Genomic DNA, 18,577 nt, shown 5'->3' with positions numbered 1-18,577 from the left:
ATCTGAAGACCCCCAGCTTTAAAAAGACGGTGAAACTGAGGCCAGAGAGGGGAAAGGAGTCCTTCAAGGTGAGGTGGAAAGATCTGGCAGAAGAACTGATTGACTACATCATGCCAACAGTGATCCCTTCTCTTGTTCATCATTGTAGACCTCCTGCCAACTTTGGTGCCTGGCACATGGTGAGTGCTTAAGAAATACTGTCCAAATGAGTTCATGAATAATCTTTATTTACTCATAACAAATCCTGTTAGAGTATACTGTTTGAGCAGCCTCAAGTCAGGACTGAAGTTTCATTTATCTTTCTATCCTACGCCCAGCACAATGCCAGCCATACAGTCAACACTCAGCAATTATTTGCTGGATGTGAAGCCTGTCTGATCCCCAGGCCCTCCATCACAGTATGCCGCTTGCTGCCCACCATTCAGAGAAACAGATCCAAAACGAGGCAGGAAACCAAAGGTGGTTATTCAGGGCATGCAGGGGAGTTGGCCGTATTAAGGGAGAGCTGGCCAGATGGACAAAAGTGCGTATCATTCCTCTTGAGGTAGAGGACAGGGCATTTTAAAAGCTCTGCCCCAAGTTCTGAACAAAGAAGGCCCTCAGGGGAGAGCACACTTGCATACACAGACACACTGATGCACAAAACTAGTCTGATTTCCTTCTTGCACTTAACAGATAATCCCCAAGCCACCTCCACGCTCTGACTGTTACTAACCAGTCCCATCATTCCAGGGCTGGACCAGCTATCAAGATGCCCAGACAGGGATGGGGACATGAAGGTCTTCTTTCCACCTGTCCTCCTTGCTGTCTGATTGTCCTCCCGCCCACCCATCCATCTACAGCTCCAGGCTGTGAGACAGAGATGGATGCCTTCTTGTCTTTCTTTGATGCTGGTCCACGGCTTTATTTTTCATTCCTGACACTTGCCGCAACATCATCACTCACCATCCCTAAGCTTCCAGGACACGGTGCTTTCAGCAGGGTGGTCATTTCAAGACCTGCCTTTCAGCAGGACAGAGTGAGGTACGAGGACAGGGCAGGATACCTGGCATGTCTCCATGTGAGTTTGCCCACTGGGAGGGCTTGCTTAAGCCCCTGTCCATCTCCTTCCCTCACGTGGTCCAGGCAGGGTTGGCTCTGGATAAAAAGCCCTTCCTAGCATGATTTGATGTGGGTGATGGTGGTGGTGGTGCTACTGCTGCTGATGGTGATGATGGTGATGATGTTGATGATGATGGTGGTGATGACGTTGATGATGTTGATGATAACGCTGATGCTGATGACACTGATGATGATGCTAGTGGTGGTGGCAGCGGCGGAGGTAGAAGTGGGTGATGACCCTAGCAGCAGTTTCAATGCATTGAGCACTTATTATTTCAGAGTTTAGCTCAGTCCTATTAACAGTTCCCTGTTAGAATTGAGGATGCCAAGACCTTGGTGAAGGTCATACAACTCGTAAGTGGTAGTTAATATCTGTACTAGTTTCCTGAAAGTGTTAGTTGCTCAATTGTGTCCGACTCTTTGCAACCCTGTGGATTGTAGCCCACCAGGTTCCTCTATCCATGGGACTCTCCAGGCAAGAATACTGGAGTGCGTTGCCATTCCCTTCCTCAGGGGATCTTCCCCATCCAGGGATTGAAGCCAGGTCTCCTGCATTGCAGGCAGATTCTTTACCATCTGAGCCACTGGGGCAGCCCCACTAGTTTCCTGGGGTTACTATTAATATAATAAAAGATCACAAACTTGGTGACTTTAAACAATAGAAGTGTATTCTCCCACATTCCTGGAGACTAGAAGTCCAACACCAAGGTGTCAGCAGCCCATGCTTTCTCTGAAGGCTCTCGAGGAGACTCTGCCCCATGCCGTCTTCCTCTTCACCTCTTCTGGTCCCAGCAATCCTTGGTGCTCCCTGACTTGCAGACACAGCATCACTCCAATCCTGCCTCCATTGTTGCAGGGCCGCCTCCCTGTGCCTCTTCTCTCCTTATAAGGACACCAGTCACATTGGATTAAGGGCTCACCCTACTACTGCATGACTTCATCTTGACTAATTACATCTTCAATTACCCTGTTTCCAAAAAAGGTCACATTTTGAGGTTCTAGGAAGGACAAGAATTCTGTGAGGACCATGTTCCATCTAGAATGATGTCCCAATCCACATAATTGGCTCCAAAGCCACCTAATTGGCTACACTGTCTCCTAGAATTATGGTGATGATGATGATAAGGAGAGCTACCATTGTTTTGATATTTATTAAGCCCTGGGATTTCTTTGGAAGGAATGATGCTAAAGCTGAAAGTCCAGCACTTTGGCCACCTCATGCGAAGAGTTGACTCATTGGAAAAGACTCTGATGCTGGGAGGGATTGGGGGCAGGAGGAGAAGGGGATGACAGAGGATGAGATAGCTGGATGGCATCACCGACTCGATGGACGTGAGTTTGAGTGAACTCCGGGAGTTGGTGATGGACAGGGAGGCCTGGCATGCTGCGATTCATGGGGTCGCAAAGAGTCGGACACGACTGAGCAACTGAACTGAACTGATTCTGTTCTAGGCACTTAATATACATTTGCAGAAAAAAAAACATATAGCAAGCTATAGCCTCCTATTTATTATCTCTCTTTTATAGATGAGAACTCAAGGGCTAGGAAGAGAAAGCAAACTTCCAAAGATCTTACAATGAGGAAGTTTGCAGAGATGGGATTCAAACCTGGGCCTGCCCAACCCCAGATCCAATCTCTCAACCACACATGAAGCTGCAGACATTTGACACTTGTTCCCCAGCCCCTCATTCCTGTTCCTGGAGGGGAAGGGAGGTTCGTGACTGAAGGTGGGCACTTGCTAAACAGCTGGGCAGATGTGGCGTGCAGTCTCTCTGAGCAGGGCTCGCCGGCCCCAGAGATGATTAAACCCATGACCTTGGCTCTCCTGGTGCTGTCCTGGAGCATGCAAGTCCTAGAAGCCTGGCCCGGAACCATCTCTCCATAGGGAATTTTTTTCCACTCGACAAGAGGAGGGTGTGGAGCCTCTGGGACATGAGGATCACACACAAGAAGAATCACCCAGCCCTTCACGTGGGTGATGGATGGTCCAGCCCCTCACCCACTGTGTGCGTCCCAGTGGTCAAGGCCACAGTCAGGCACCAGAGGTCCAATCTCACAAAGACCTCACATCCAGGACTCTTCCCCGAGTCTAGAATAATGTCTAGAATTCCATCTAGAATAGTGTCCCAATCCACATAATTGGCTCCAAAGTCACATAATTGGCTCCAAAGCCACATATTGGCTATACTGAATCCCAGAATGAAGGTGACGATGATGATAAAGACAGCTATCATTGTTTTGATATTTATTAAGCATCCGATTCTGTTCTAGGCACTTTATATACATTTGCTCAGAAACAAAATCATATTGCAAACTATAGCGTCCTATTTATTATCTCTGTTTTATAGATGAGAATTCTAGGGCTTAGGTGGGTAAAGCACCCTGCCCAAGGTCTTACAACGAGGAAGCTGCAGAGATGCTTCCCACCTCCTCGAAAGCGGCACTTAGATCCTGGGCTCACTCTGGACGTGCACATGGCCCCTCCTCCAGCTTCAGGGCCCCATGCAGGGTCCCACTATCTGCCACCACGGTGGGCAAATTGTGTCCCCTCTCCGGAACTCAGTCCTTCCATGTCTAAAAGGCAGAGAAAAGGAAGTCTGGCCTGCTAGGACTATAACAGTTCCTGAGCCCAGGGTTAGGAACTCCCTTGAATGGATTCCCTTTAAGACACCGCTGAAGGCAGACAAGGCGGGGCAGGAAGCAACTGTGGTTCTATCCAAAGAGCTAAAGTAGCCCCAGAACCTCAGAACCTTCCTGGGCTTCCTCCTTGGCATCCAGGAGTCTAGAATCCGTGTCTCCTGAGAGCCTCCTGGGGCCCTGATCACATGATGGGTTCAGGCTCTGCCTTGAGCGTCCACACCTGCCAGTCCCCCCGTCTTCAGGGAGATGTTCAGCTCTACACTCCCGCCAGCCTCAGAGCCATCATTTGTTCTATTCCCTTTGCCCACTGTGCTACCCCTGGTCCTGTGTGGACCCCCTCCCCTCCCCACCACCTACACCCGGGGCTTCCCTGGTGGCTCAGTTGGTAAAGAATCTGCCTGCAAGGCAGGAGACCCAGGTTTGACCTCTGGGTCGGGAAGATCCCCTGGAGAAGGAAATGACAACCCACTTCAGTATTCTTGCCTGGGAAATCCCATGGACAGAGGAGCCTGGTGGGTTATAGTCCTTGAGGTCACAAAGAGCCAGACACGACTTGGTGATTAAACCACCACCACCGCCCCCACACCCAGCCCTTCCCCATCTCAACTCAAAGGTCACTTCTGTCTCCCCACCTCTCAGAGCAGCCCAGGCCTCTTTGTTACAGGGACTACCCAGTGGTTAATGGACCTGGGCCCTTCTCTGGGGGCCTGGCGGGATTGACTGAAGGTGCCACAGCCCAAACTGGCATCCTGCCTGGCCCATCCTTCCTGGGGAATCCCCTGGGAATCACATAGGAGCCAGTGAATTGTGAGTCTGTCAGGGATCCCTGGGGACCGGGTGGACCAAATGTACTCAGCCACCCCAGGCCTGCCGAGCAGGCAGCCTCCCCACTCTCAGACTCACCACGTCCCCATTCTCCTGCTCCTCCTCCCGGAGGCATGCCCAGCCCACTCCTCTCCCCATACCCCTGCCCTGCACAGTCATGCTGGAAAGCTCAGGCAGGGACACGGCACTTTGATGAGGTGCCCTCAGTGACAGGGACAAGCCTGTCCAAGGAGAGATGCACCGGGGGGGCAGGTCAGAGGGCTGGATTTTCTGCTCAGAGCAAAGACTGATTTGTCTACTTCATGATGAGAAGTTTGTCAATAGCAGTGTCACTCCAGGGTGACAGTATATACCGGTACACACACACACACACACACTCATATACACACACACACATTAGAGCATGCGGCAAGAAGCCAAGTCACCCCACCTCATGGGCAATTCTGCCTACTGAACACGTTCACTTTGCCTGCCTGCATCCTGGCTCCTGCCCTGGTGGCTCAGTAAAGAATCCATCCGCCAATGCAGGAGACACAGGTTTGATGCCTGGGTCGGGAAGATCCCCTGGAAAAAGAATTGGCAACCCACTCCAGTATTCTTGCCTGGGAAATCCCATGGACAGAGAGGAGCCTGGTGGGCTATAGTCCAGGGGATTGCAAAAGAGTCAGACACGACTGAGCGACTAAACAACGACAAGAATCCTGGCTGCTGACCAGCTAAAACCACCTCTTCCCTGCGGAAGGCTGGCAGGACACCTGGCGACCCAGAGAAGATGCTCAAACTCACCCTCAATCAGGCGTATGCAAATTAAAACAGGTCAGCACTTCTCACCTACTGAATTAGGAAAAGCAGGAAGAGTAATGTCCCTGGATGCCAACAAGGTTGGGAAAAGCAGTGTCGTACTCTCTGGTAAGAGGGCAAGATGGCACAGCGCTTTTGGAGGACGGTTCGCTGATCTCTATTAAAGTCAAAAATCCTCACATGCTTTAACAATGGCAATTGCAGTTCTGAGAACCTATCCGATAGCTACGCTTTTGCAAATGTGTGTGTGTGTTGTAAAGAAACTCAAAGCAACCTATTTTCCACAATATGAGAATGGCTGGATAAGTCAAGAGAAGGTACATGAAGATCTCTCCATGTGGACATGGTGGGGGGAGGAGGGGTGGAATGAACTGGGACTGACATATGCTCACTGCCATGTATAAAACAGAGGCAGTGGGGACCTCCTGTATAGAGCAAGGGGCTCAGCTTGGTGCCCTGTGGTGACCTGGAGGTGTGGGATCAGGGAATGGGTGTGGGAGGGAGGTGTAAGAGGGAGAGGATATATGTATATTTATAGCTTATTCACTTCATTGTGCAGCGGAAGCTAACACAGCATGTAAAGCACCTATACCCCAATTTTTAAATAATTAATTATTAATTTAAAAAATTAAGATCCTTCCTGTAACATCTTCTGTAGTCATGAAAACAATGAGGTGGATTGGTATTTCCTAACATGAAAAGATACCCATGATATATCATGTCAGGCAGAAAAGCAGGTTGCAAAACAGTATGCATAATATCATCCTATTTTTATGTAATAAAAAAATGAAGTGTACACATGTATGCAAGTGAACGACACACACGCAGAGAGTCTGGAAGCACACAAAATTAAAGTGTTTGCATTTCGTGAGAGTAGTGTTATTAGAACATTTAACAAGCATGTGTTAAATTTGTAATTTTTTGAAGAAACAATAAGTTTAGTTGTTTACTGAAAGAGCTAAGCCTTGATGCCAAAATTTGACAAAGAGCACAAAGAAATATCACTTACTGATCACACATATTGAAATGAGCGGAGAAGCCCCAAACAAGACACTGGCAAATAGAATCCAGCTGTATACCAAAGAATAATCCCTGCTCAGTCATGGTGGATTATTAAGCAAGGAATGTGGAAATGGTTAAGAAGGAAAGAATCATATCAAGATGTCAACAGGCAAAAGATCTCACAAACATCTCAGCAAAGGCAGAAAGTCACTGGCTAATACTGAGCACCCACCCTCATTTGGCTTTTCTGGTTTGTTTGTCAGATTTCAGTTCAGTGCTCAGCTGTATCTGACTCTTTGCGACCCTTTGAATTGCAGCCCACCAGGCTCCTCCATCCATGGAATTTTTCAGGTAAGAATACCGGGGTGGTTGCCATTTCCTCCTCCAGGGGATCTTCCCAATCCAGGGATCAAACCCACATGTCCTGTGTCTCGTGCACTGCAGACAGATTCTTCACCCGCTGAGCCATTGGGTTTCATTTGTTTGGGGGGTGTTTTTTCCACCCTTGGTAAATTAAGAACGAGAGTATCTTCCTCCATCTGATGAAGAAAACTTCAAATCAAGAACCAACAAGAAAAAATACAATAAAGACAAGACCCAGTACTTAACACTGTTCTGAAAGCTCTAGCTGCTAAATACCACAAAACATTCCAAATGAGTGAAAAATTTGATTGGAAAAAAGGAAACAATATTATAATTTGGACAGGCTGTGGTTGTCAACCTAGACAACTCAAGACATTACTCCCTCAAAAAAAAATTAGAACTAGTCTTTTAAAAACGCTTTAGTAAGAAAGTTGGAAACAAAATAAATATATGAAAATAAACTGCTTTCCAACATACTAGCAATACTCATTTACAAAAAATGTAATGAAAAAAAGTCCTGGTCAAAATAGTCATACAAAACCCCGAATATTTACAGATGATCTTAAAAAGAATTGGGTGGAACTTATAAGGGAAAAAGACTACAAGTTTTCAATAAAGGAAATAAATATGCAAAAAAAAAAAAAGGAAGAGGTCTCCAACATGGTGGTGCAGAGGTGAAGAATCCACCTGCCAGTGAAGGAGACACAAGAGTCTGGGCTTAATCCCTGGGTGGGGAAGATCCCCTGGAGAAGGAAATAGCCATCCGCTCCAGCATTCTTGCCTGGGAAATCCCATGGACAGAGGAGCCTGGAGGGCTGCAGTCCATGGGGTCACAAGGAGTCAGACTCGACTGAGCAACCTAACACAGCACACACACAGCACTCCTACATGGAAAAAATTAATTTTTTTAATGATAATTCTTCCCCAAATCAAAATTTAACACAATTCTGAGCAAAATCACAGCAGGAAATGTTGGGGGGAAGTTGATTAAGTTTTTCTACTTTTCATCTGAAAAGAATCATGTTCAAGAATATTTTTAAAATGAAGATGAATAAAAAAGAACATGAAGAAGGTCCCGGGCCAAGTAACTCTGGAAATGAGTTGCATCTACAAGACAAAAGGCAAAAGAACGGTACTCTTGTTAATAAAGTTGTTTTCCATGGGGTGCAAGTTAGCTATGCTAAAACCACCACAAATGTGCACTGACACTGAACAGCTATGTCAGTGACAGTGGGTGGTGGATGAAGACAGCCGGGGTAGTCACTGTCGGCGTGGGAGGTTATAGATAAGCAAGAGTAGATTAGCGGGATCCACGTGGTAATGAAAGAGAGTTGGAGGCTGCAGAACGAACGCGTTCAGCTTAATCTAGATACAAACGGTAAATACAGAAATAGATATAGGTACACACACAAGTTACGTATACAACATGTATCTCCTGCTCTGTCAGCTGAAGAAACAGAAGCAGTGACAACCCAGTAGCAACAAGCACACCTCGCACTCAGAGAAGTGAGAGGTGTGTGTTCAGTCGTGTCCAGCTGTTTGTGACCCCGTGGACTGCAGCCTGCCGGGCTCCTCCGCCCATGGAATTCTCCAGGCAAGAACACTGGAGTGGGTTACCATTTTCTACTCCAGGGAATTTTCCCAACCCAGGGATTAAACCTACATCTCCTGTGTCTCCTGCACTGGCAGGCGAATTCTTTACCACTGTGCCACCTGGGAAGGACCTGGGTGCTGGTGTCTAATGCTGGCATCGAAACCGTCTTTTAATAAACAGAACCAGGGTTCCTTGGAGAAACTGCTAATTCTAGAACTAGGACAGGAAATACGTGAGTCTGGAATAGCTTGTAGAGCCAGAAAGTAAGAAAGTGCTTTAAAAACTAGCTCCCAACAGTAAGTGTATGTCAACGGTACGGAGGCCAAATGAAAGTGCTTCCAATGATTAAAGTTGGAAAAACTTGAGCAACAAAATAAACCCAGCAGTATTGGATTACAACCCAAAGAATAACACGATGAGTCCATACTGATACATACAAATGATCGAATAAGCAAATAAATGGAGAGGAGTCAACTCTCTCATGCAGAAGATTTCCAAACAGTTTTTGTAAATACTCCACATTCACGGAGGTGAATCACATCTCCCTACTTCTTAAGTGTGGGCTCCATGTAGTGACTTTCTTCCAAAGAGGATAGAACAGAAAGGGAGAAAGAAAAGAGTAAGCTTCCATGAAGACAACCGACAACCTCGGCCAGGTGATCAAGGTCCGCGTCAACAGTGATAAGTCACACTGATGGCATGTACCCTTGACATGATGGGACGAGAACAGCCTTGTTCCTCTGTGATCTTCCTCCCATTACCCACTCTAACTGGAGACAAACACCCGGCAAATTACGACGGAGGGACAAAACATCTGGGCAATACGAAACAAAACTGTCAAGGTCATCAAAAACAAAGGTTGAAAAACACCACAACCAAAGAAGCCTAAGGGACATGGCAGGGACATGTAACACAGGATCCTGGATGGGATCCTGAAACAGACGAGGGGAAATTTGAGGGAATCCGAATAAAGAATGGACTTTAGTTAATAATAATATTTCAATATTGGGTTGTTCCGTTTAGTCGCTCAGTCATGTCCAACTCTTTGTGACTCCATGGACTGCAGCATGCCAGGCTTCCCTGTCCATCACCAACTCCCAGAGGTCACTCAAACTCATGTCCATTGAGTCAGTAACGCCATCCAAGCATCTCATCCTCTGTCCTCCCCGTCTCCTCCTGCCTTCAGTTTTTCCCAGCGTCAGTTGAGATAAATGCACCATTATATGGAAGATGGTCATAATAGAGACAACTGGATGTTGGGTATATGGGAACTGCTGTCCTATCTCTGCAATAATTCTGTAAATTTAAAACTGTTCTAAAATTTAAAGTTCACTAAAAATTTTAAACTGTCGGGACTTCCCTGGTGGGGAAGTCTGCACTTCCACTGCAGCGGTCACTGGTGTCATCCCTGGTCAGGGATCTAAGATCCTTCTGCACACTGTGGCAAAAAAGATAAAAATTAAAGTGGTCAGCTGTGAATGGATAAAGATGATACAGCATACATACACAAAGGAAACTTATTTGACCACAAGAAAGAAAGAAATCCTGCTGTTTGGGACAACTTGGATGGACCTTGAGGGCATTATGCTAAGTGAAATGAGTCAGATAGAGAAAGACAAATACTGTATGATCTCACTTATATATAGAATCTAAAAAAAAAAAAAAAAACCACCAAAATTCATAGAAACAGAGAAAAATGGTGGTTTCCAGGAGTCAAGGAGTAGCAGAAATAAGGAGATGTTAGTCAAAGGGTACAAACTTCCAGTTATGAGATGAATAAGTTCTGAGAATTGAATGCAGAACATAGTAATTATCACTAATAATACTGTCTTATGTACTTGAATATTGCCAAGAAAGTAGATCACAAATGTTCTCACCACAAAAAAGAAATGGCAATTATGTGACAAGTTGGAAGCAGTAGCCAGTGCTATAGTGGTAATCATTTTGCAATATACAAATGTATCAAATCAATACACTGGGCATTTTAAACTAACACAATATTATGTGTCAATTGCATTTCAATAAGGCTGGGGGTAAATTTTTTTTAAAGAATAGGAGGAAGGATTTGCCCCATTATAACCCAAATAATGAATGCAGTGTGCCCCGGGATAAGAACTGTCATACGACAGGACAGAATGGAAAGATAAATTAATTGATATAAAGTAATTTTGGATAAAGACAGGATCCAAATGAATGAAACAGAAAGGAATGTCTGATACAATGTACCCTAACCATTATCCTGTTCTAGAAGAATCACATCAAGTTATTTTTAATACCATATGCTGATTTTTTTAAATCCCAGGTTTAAAAAAGTAAACATAAAGAGAAAAAAAGAGAACAAATGAAAAAACCTAGAACATGTACCTAACTGATTTTGTGATAAGAAAAAAAATATCTTTCTAAGAATGCAAGTGAAGAAATTTACAAAGGGAAAAAGTCACTAGATTTAGTACATAAACATTTAAAACCTCAGAACATTAAGAACCACAAATATTAGAAGGCAAACAATCAGGGAAAATGCTACAACATACAAAACCGTACAACAAAAAGCAATAATATCATCAATATAAAGTCCTCATACTGACTGATAAGAAAACCACTAAAAATCTCAAATGGAAAAATGAATACAGGAAACGACAATTTACAAAAGAAGAAATTCACACACACAAAAAAAAAATCTAGTGAACACTTGAGAACTTACTGAAACTCACTAGCAACTGAAATCAGTAGAGATCATTTTCCATCTTTAGAATTAGGGGTGGGGGCTAGATATTATTATCCTAATCCCTAGGGCTGGGGGATTCCCAGGTGGTGCTAGAGGTAAAGAATCTGCCTGTCAGTGGAGGAAATGCAAGAGACTTGGGTTCAATCTCTGGGTTTGGAAGAGCCCCTGGAATAAGAAATGGAAACCCACTCTAGTGTTCTTGCCTAGAAAATTTAAAGAACAGAGGAGCCTGGCAGACTATAGTCCATGGGGCCGAAAAGAGTCAGATGCGACTGAACACACACACAAAAAACAAAAACACAATGCCCCTTTCCAGTTTACTAGCTGTTCAGGCTTCCCCAGTGGCTCAGCGGTAAAGAATCTGCTTGCCAATGCTGGAGACATGGGTTTGATCCCTGGGTCATGAAGATCCCCTGGAGAAGGAAATGGCAACCCACTCCAGTATTCTTGCCCAGGAAATCCCATGGACAGAGGAGCCTGGCAGGTTACAGTCCAGCGGGTTGCAAAGAGTCAGACAAGACTGAGCATCTGAGCACACACACAGCACACTAGGGTTGAGGGTAGCTGCGCTTAAACGGTCCCCTCAGAGGCTTCTGGTAGAAGTTTAAACTTCCAAAACATTTTGGAAAACAATTTGAAGAGTTGCCCCCCCACTCAGTGTGTTTATATAATGACCTAGGAATTCTGCTTCCAAAACTTTAATCTAATGAAAAAACCAAAGATGCAGACAAAGATTTACACACCAGAGTGCTTTTTGAGACATTTTAATAGAGAAAAACTGAAAACAACCTAAATTTCAGCCAAAATAAAACCATTAGCAAAAGTCTAACTCTGCCATTTGGGAACATACCATTTTTTTTTTTTTCCATTAAAAAAACATTTCCAAAGCACAGGTTCTGGTTTATCTCGAAGCATGTGCCACCCAGAACCACTTGAAACTTGCCTTGCAAAGTGTGGTCTCTGAGGTTTAATGTAGGGGTTTCCTTTAGGAAGACCCTCCCAGTACACAGTCCTGGGACCTGAGTGAGTAAGTGACAGTCACTTCTGACTCTTTGCAACCCCGTGGGCTATAGCCTGTCAAGTTCCTCTGTCCATGGAATCCTCCAGGCCAGAATACTGGGGTGAGTAGCCATTCCCTTCTCCAAGGGAATCTTCCCAACCCAGGGATTGAACCCAGGTCTCCCTCATTGCAGGCAGCAGATTCTTTACCGTCTGAGCTACCAGGGAAGCCCTGAACTGTCAGCTAAAACCCCAATCTCTCAGCTCCACTTCCACCAAAGGGAATTCTACTGGCCGAGTCAAAAGACACAGCCTAACCTAAACCACAGCTCCAATCCTTGCTCAGAAACACTCAGTGTCTGCTCAAAGCCCATAAAAGGAGATCTAAGAATCCTCAGTTCCGCGGTCATAGTGAAATGGAGCAGGACGCTATGGTCCTTGCCCCCCGCCAACCCCCGCCCATGTCCTCTGCCTGCCTTTTTTCTGTGGAAAAACATTAGTCAAAAAATAAGTTTAATCAGAGAAGTGTGAATATGCAGAAATAAGGGGAAACAGTCAAAGGAGACCAAATAATAATAAGGTACTCATCAAGCATAGTCGAAGATCTTTGGTTCCTTCTCAAGGTCTCTAGATAATTTTCTGAGCCATATCCTGTGAGCTGTCTTATAGATATTGAAACCCCGACCAGGTGGAGAAGTTAAGTACATGATGATCAGACTGTAGCCATGACACAAGCTGCCCCAATTCTGAGAATGTGCCTCAAAGAAATGGAAACAGACCGACCCTGGAACTGAAGATTAACCGCACCCAAAACAACCAAGATGATGCCGGTCAGAACCACCGATGACCAGTTTCAAGACAACTGTCAGAGCCGACTGTGCTGTTTCTGCATGTAGCCCCTCCCTTCATCTACAAAAGCTTTTCCCCAGTGACTGTCCCTGGTGGTGGTTGGGGGTGGAGGGGTGTCGACCTCTGGACGGACGTCCACCCTCCCCCGCCCAGTTACTGGCATCTGAAATAAAGCAAACCTTCCTTTCCACCAACCCAGCCTGTTTATTGGCTTTTGAGCAGCCAGACCCTACCTTTCGCTAACAACAGCCCGGACCAATCTCGCCTCTCCCAGCTGCCGCATCTCACCCCTCCTGCACCCAGGCTCCACAGCCACAGACACCTGCCCCAACGTGTCAACCACCACTCAGCAAGCTCCATGTGTTTAGGAAGACCTCCTTCCCTCTGTATCCCTGGCACCTAGCATCCCCCGGCATGTGGTCAAAAGCTGATCAATTTCCCTTCATCTTCCTCAGGTCCTGCTCCAATGCTGCTTCCTCAGAGAGCCTTTGATGAGTCCCCTCCCACACTAACCAACAGTCAGGAGCGGTCAGGAGGGTACCTGCTACCCTCTGCCTGTCTTATCGCCTGCAGGCTGCTGGCTCCTTGACGTGAACCCTGCCTGCTTCACACTGACAGCCTCACAAGACTGTGCATACAGCAAGGGCTCAATAAACACTGAGGTTCCCCCTCCACTGGACCTGGGGTGTCTGTAGGGAGCATGGTTTGGGAAGCAGAGATGGGAAAGGGGGGTGGGATTTTTTTGTTTTGCAGAAGATGGAGTGAAGGTTAGAGGGTCACGCATGCGCTCAGCCTCCAGAGAGGAGAGGAGAGCTTGGGGGTGGAATGAGGGCTTCCAGAAGATGATGGCCAGTGAGGGGACGGTGAAGACACTACGGAGCCCGGAACACTGTATCCACTTCCAACAGGCTGCTCTCCTGCCCGCCAATGGAGCCAAGCATTTTAGAGACAAATATGGGTTATTGTTGTTCAATCACTCCGTCTTGTCCTACTCCTTGTGACTGCATAGAACTGCAGCACACCAGGCTTCTCTGTCCCTCACCATCTCCCTGAATCTGCTCAAACTCATGTTCACTGCATCAGTCAGAAATTATGCCAGCCTGGCAGGTGGCCTTGAGGAAGTCCTGTCCATGTCCAGAGCCTCAGTCTCTCCAATTGTAAGAGTAGGGGTGGATTAAATGATCGCTAAGCGCTTTCAATGCAGTACCTCTGGAAGCCCAAGAATGACCCAGAAAGGGAGTGAGAAAGTTAGGGGGACAGAGGATGAGCTGTGTTTGAGCTGAAGCCCCCAGGACACACCACACACCCATGATGTCACAATTCCCCTAACCTTGCTCTTTCCTGACCTCCAGGTGGGAGCCAAGCTTCTGCTGTTCCCAGAAATCTTTCTAGACCCATGGCTTCTGGGCTGTGAGCTGCAGAGCTTTACAGAGCCCAGAGCTCCTGGAAGCGGAGGGACTCCACACTCAGCCTGAGGGCTGTAAGGGATTATGTCACACCCACCTTTTCAAAAATCTCTGATGATGCTGTGATTAATCAAGGAAAACAGGGCTTCTAACAGGGCTTCCTAGCTCATCCAGACTTGGGTGCATTTCCTCTGAACAAGAGCACTTTGTAGTACAATTCTGCAAAAAAACTCTGCTATTTTTAGTTTAGTTTTTGGCTTTAGAAAGCTATCCTTCTGAACAGGGAGGTGCCGAATGGAGAGACAGGACAAAACTTTGTCAAATTAATCATGGGATCTGAGTGGTGGGCAGACAGGTGTTCGTGTATGTTTTTTTTCTCCCTGTGTTACTGTAAGTCTGAAGTTTTTCACTAAAAATGTTGGAGAACAAGCAGTCCTGCCACTCCCAAGGTTGGGAATCTGAGCCCACCGCTCCACAGCTGCTTTCCTTGAAACTCCCCACAGTGGGGTCTCCCAGGAGCCTTTCAAGGGCACGGCCTTAACCCTGAGCTAAACGGTAGGGGGCGGGGTAGGGGTGCTGTAGGGGGCGAGGTGCTCCCCGCAGGGGAGAGAGGGTTGGGGGGGGGGGGAGGCGGCTGGCAGTGAGGGGTAGGTGGAGGCCACCTGGCTGGTGTTTTTCTCTCGAGAACAGGTGAGGAGCAATATGCAGCGTTTGACCCCCGAATCCCGCGATGGGAGCAAAGTCTAAGAACCCAGTGGAGGCGCGCGCGGGCCAGGCCCTGGACACCAAAGCCCCAGTTCAACATCTCAGCGAGCCTGGGAGGTGGTTCTCACCCTGTGATGCTCCGGGAGGCAGGTTATTTGCTGAAGCCGCACAGTCGCACGGCGCGGCTTTTGAAGGTAGTGCACGCGCCTCTCCGTCACCCACCCGAGGACGCGGGCGGGGAGGCGCGGGAGAAGGGATCAGGTTCGGGGTTGCGGGTGGCGGGGTGGGAGAGGACGCAGCGGCTGCGAGGCCTGCCCCAGGTGCAGAGCGGACGTGTGGAGAAGGCGCCCCTGCCGGGCCGCGGTGCAACCGGCGGGCGTTCAGTGCGCCCCGGGCGCAGAGCCGGCGGGTGAGCTCACGGCGCCAGGGCGCCAGGCCGAGGGCGCGGGGGGGCGCTACCTGGGTCGTGGAAGGGCACCAGCGCGTAGTTGGCGATGACCCGGCTGCCGCGGCTCAGACTGTGCTCCAGAATGCGCGAGGCGCCGTCCATCACCTGCATCAGGTCGTCCCACATGGAACCGGTGACGTCGAAGACGATGGCCAGGGTGGCGCCCCCCGTGGTAGGGGGCAGCGCGGTCCCGGGCTCGCCGACCACCGCCGCGGCGGCCGCAGAGACAGCCAGCAGCAGCCGCAGGAGCGGCGCCCGGGGCCTCATGCTGAGCGCGGCCGAGGGGCTGCGGCTGGCACGGTGGAGGCGCGCGGGTCCTGGGGAGCGCGACCGCCCTGGTGCACACAGCGGCCACCCGACGAGCGCTGCAGCCGGCCCCTCGCTCCGTCGCGCGGCGGCTGGTGCGCGCGGGACCTGGGTTTGCGGCGGGGTCCCCCTGCTGGGAGCCCGAGGCGGGTCCTAGAGCCCACCCCGTTCAGGGTCACGGGCCCGCCTCCTCCGCTCCCCCCACCGTGACTCAAACTTTCCCGGCCCCACTGTTCCGCCGTCCAGACCCGAGGTTAGAGGAGGACGCGGGGCGGACGGCAGAAGGGAGCTGGGGCCCGGCCAAGGCGGCGAGGGATGGGGACGCGCGGGACCCACTGGACACCTGCGCCTCCCGCCGACTGCGCGCCCCGCTGCGGGGGCAGGAGAAGGGAGCGGACCGCGCGTCCCCTGCCCTGGAGGTCTGCCCACGGCCCTAGCTTTTGTGGCTCCCTGCACTCAACCCCCTAAAAACTCTCCGACAGGCAGACGCACACGCGCACACACGCACAAAATGCAACTCCCTTTCTTTCCACAGGGATGTGTGCTTCCCCGTTGTTATCTATTACGACGGTTAATACAATCAAGCCACAGGAGTTGAGCAGCAACTACGTTGCTAAGCTTATCACATAACTACTATTTCCTCAGGGGCTGGCTGCAACCCTAGAGGCAGGCATTCAGTTCAGTTCAGCTCAGCCGCTCAGTCGTGTCCTTCTCTTTGCGACCCCATGAATCGCAGCACGCCAGGCCTCCCTGTCCATCACCAACTCTCTGAGTTCACTCACACTCATGTCCATCGAGTCGGTGATGCCATCCAGCCATCTCATCCTCTGTCGTCCCCTTCTCCTCCTGCCCCCTTTCCCTCCCAGCATCAGGGTCTTTTCCAATGAGTCAGTTCTTCACATGAGGTGGCCAAAGTACTGGAGTTTCAGCTTTAGCATCATTCCTTCCAAAGAACACCCAGGACTGATCTCCTTTAGAATGGACTGGTTGGATCTCCTTGCAGTCCAAAGGACTCTCAAGAGTATTCTCCAACACCACAGTTCAAAGCATCAATTCTTCAGTGCTCAGCTTTCTTCACAGTCCAACTCTCACATCCATACATAAACACAACCCATTTTACAGATGAGTAAAGGAAAGCTCAGTCGTTTGCCCCAAAATCAATCAGCTCTCAGATAGCAGAGACTCGACTAGAAGGATCCTAAACCGCCTGGGCCTTGCTGCCTCTGCTAAGAGCTATAAGACACTGTCCATAGGTCATCTGATGACTCCAGGTGGTGGGGCTATCCCTCTGCCCACCAGTCTTCCTGGCTCCCACGTGAGGGTTCTGGGACATAGGTGAGATGCCCGTGGTGCTGTCTGGGTCCCTGTGGCCATTCTTTCCCAGATGGGGCTCCCTCCCACCACTGCTAACCCCATGCTGTGCTCTCATGGCTTCTTTCTATGCCTCTCTCCTGACTGGCCCATGAGTCCTTTGAGGGCAGGAATGCATCTTGGTTCCCTAGATCAGCAACACCCCCCCACCCCAGTTCCCAGCCTAGTCCCTGGCTCATGGTGGGGACTCACTCAATATCGACTGAATAAATAAAGAAGAGGGACTTCCCAGGTGGCTCAGTGGTAGAGAATCTGCCTGCCAATGCAGGAGATGCAGGCTCCATCCCTGGGTCAGGAAGATTCCCTGGAGATGGAAACGGCCACTCACTCCAGTATCCTTCCCTGGGAAATCCCATGGACAGAGGACCCTGATGGGCTACAGTCCATGGGGTCATAAAAGAGTCAAACATCACTGCTGCTGCTAAGTCATTTCAGTCGTGTCTGACTCTGTGCGACCCTGTAGACAGCAGCCCGCCAGGCTCTGCTGTCCCTGGGATTCTCCAGGCAAGAACGCTGGAGCGGGTTGCCATTTCCTTCTCCAATGCATGAAAGTGAAAAGTGAAAGTGAAGTCGCTCAGTCGTGTCTGACTCTTAGCGACCCCATGGACTGCAGCCTACCAGGCTCCTCCATCCAAGGGATTCTCCAGGCAAAAGTACTGGAGTGGGGTGCCATTGCCTTTTCCAACTTAGCAGCTAAGCAATAAAATAAAGGAGAAACAGCTTTCGTGGGCCTGCCCGGTTTGGAGCGCCATGGGAGGGAGCCATGGTCCTCTCAATTTTCAGTGCCTCCCGTGAGAACATTGTGCTCCCAGGACAGGCACAGGCAGCCCCACGGACCTGACGGAAGGTTCTGGTCTGTATGTGGGGCATGGTGGTAGATTTCTCCAGACCCTGACCTTTCGGAGCCCTCAACCAGGAAGAAGCCCCCCTCCTCCGCTTCTCCTCGTAACGTCTCCTGGCCCCCTCCATCTCAGGTCAGACCCCAGCTCTGAGGTTACTTCAGCACTTTGCTCTGTGACCCCAGAGCCCCCGCCTGACCTCTTGTCCTAGCACTGCCCACCGGTATCACCAGTGTCATCCCTGCTCCTCCCACCCCTACCGTGAGCTCCGTGGCAGCAGAGACCCCGTACCTGCACGTGCTAGGCACCCAGGGAAAGTCTGCCATCTAAATGGGCCAGCGGGTATCGGAGAGGCCCAGTGGCTGGGCGCTGGCCACGGGGAGGAAAGCGACACGTATCCTCAGGGACTCAATTCTAGACCAGGGCTAGACCAGGAGGACTCAGTTTAGACTCTTTCATAAGAAGGACTAAGATCTGGGGAAAATGGTCCCTGGGGAGCTGCCTGTCTCATGGGATGTGTTGGGAACCAAGAGTCTAGACCCAGGTGACAACAGAACTCGTGGTCAAGCCCATGGGAGGCTGAGTCACCTGGACTTCTGAAC

At 49.2% G+C, this 18,577-nt stretch overlaps 1 protein-coding gene across 2 annotated transcripts in view; it reads right to left on the bottom strand.

Annotated features, from left to right (window-relative positions):
- The window catches only part of HMCN2 (hemicentin 2), a 177,898-nt gene extending 162,110 nt beyond the window's left edge, over positions 1–15,788 (bottom strand). For both annotated transcript variants that reach the window (XM_061433841.1, XM_061433842.1), the window contains exon 1: positions 15,471–15,788. In XM_061433841.1, the coding sequence (XP_061289825.1) occupies positions 15,471–15,726 (256 nt within the window). In that variant the 5' untranslated portion in view covers positions 15,727–15,788. The remainder of the gene's footprint in view (positions 1–15,470) is intronic.
- Between the last annotated feature and the right edge of the window lie 2,789 nt (positions 15,789–18,577).

The sequence above is a fragment of the Bos javanicus genome, chromosome 11, assembly GCF_032452875.1.
Source record: "Bos javanicus breed banteng chromosome 11, ARS-OSU_banteng_1.0, whole genome shotgun sequence".
Classification (NCBI taxonomy): Eukaryota; Metazoa; Chordata; class Mammalia; order Artiodactyla; family Bovidae; genus Bos; species Bos javanicus.
Note: the sequence above shows the minus strand (reverse complement) of the source record. Positions and strands in the feature narration are given on the sequence as shown.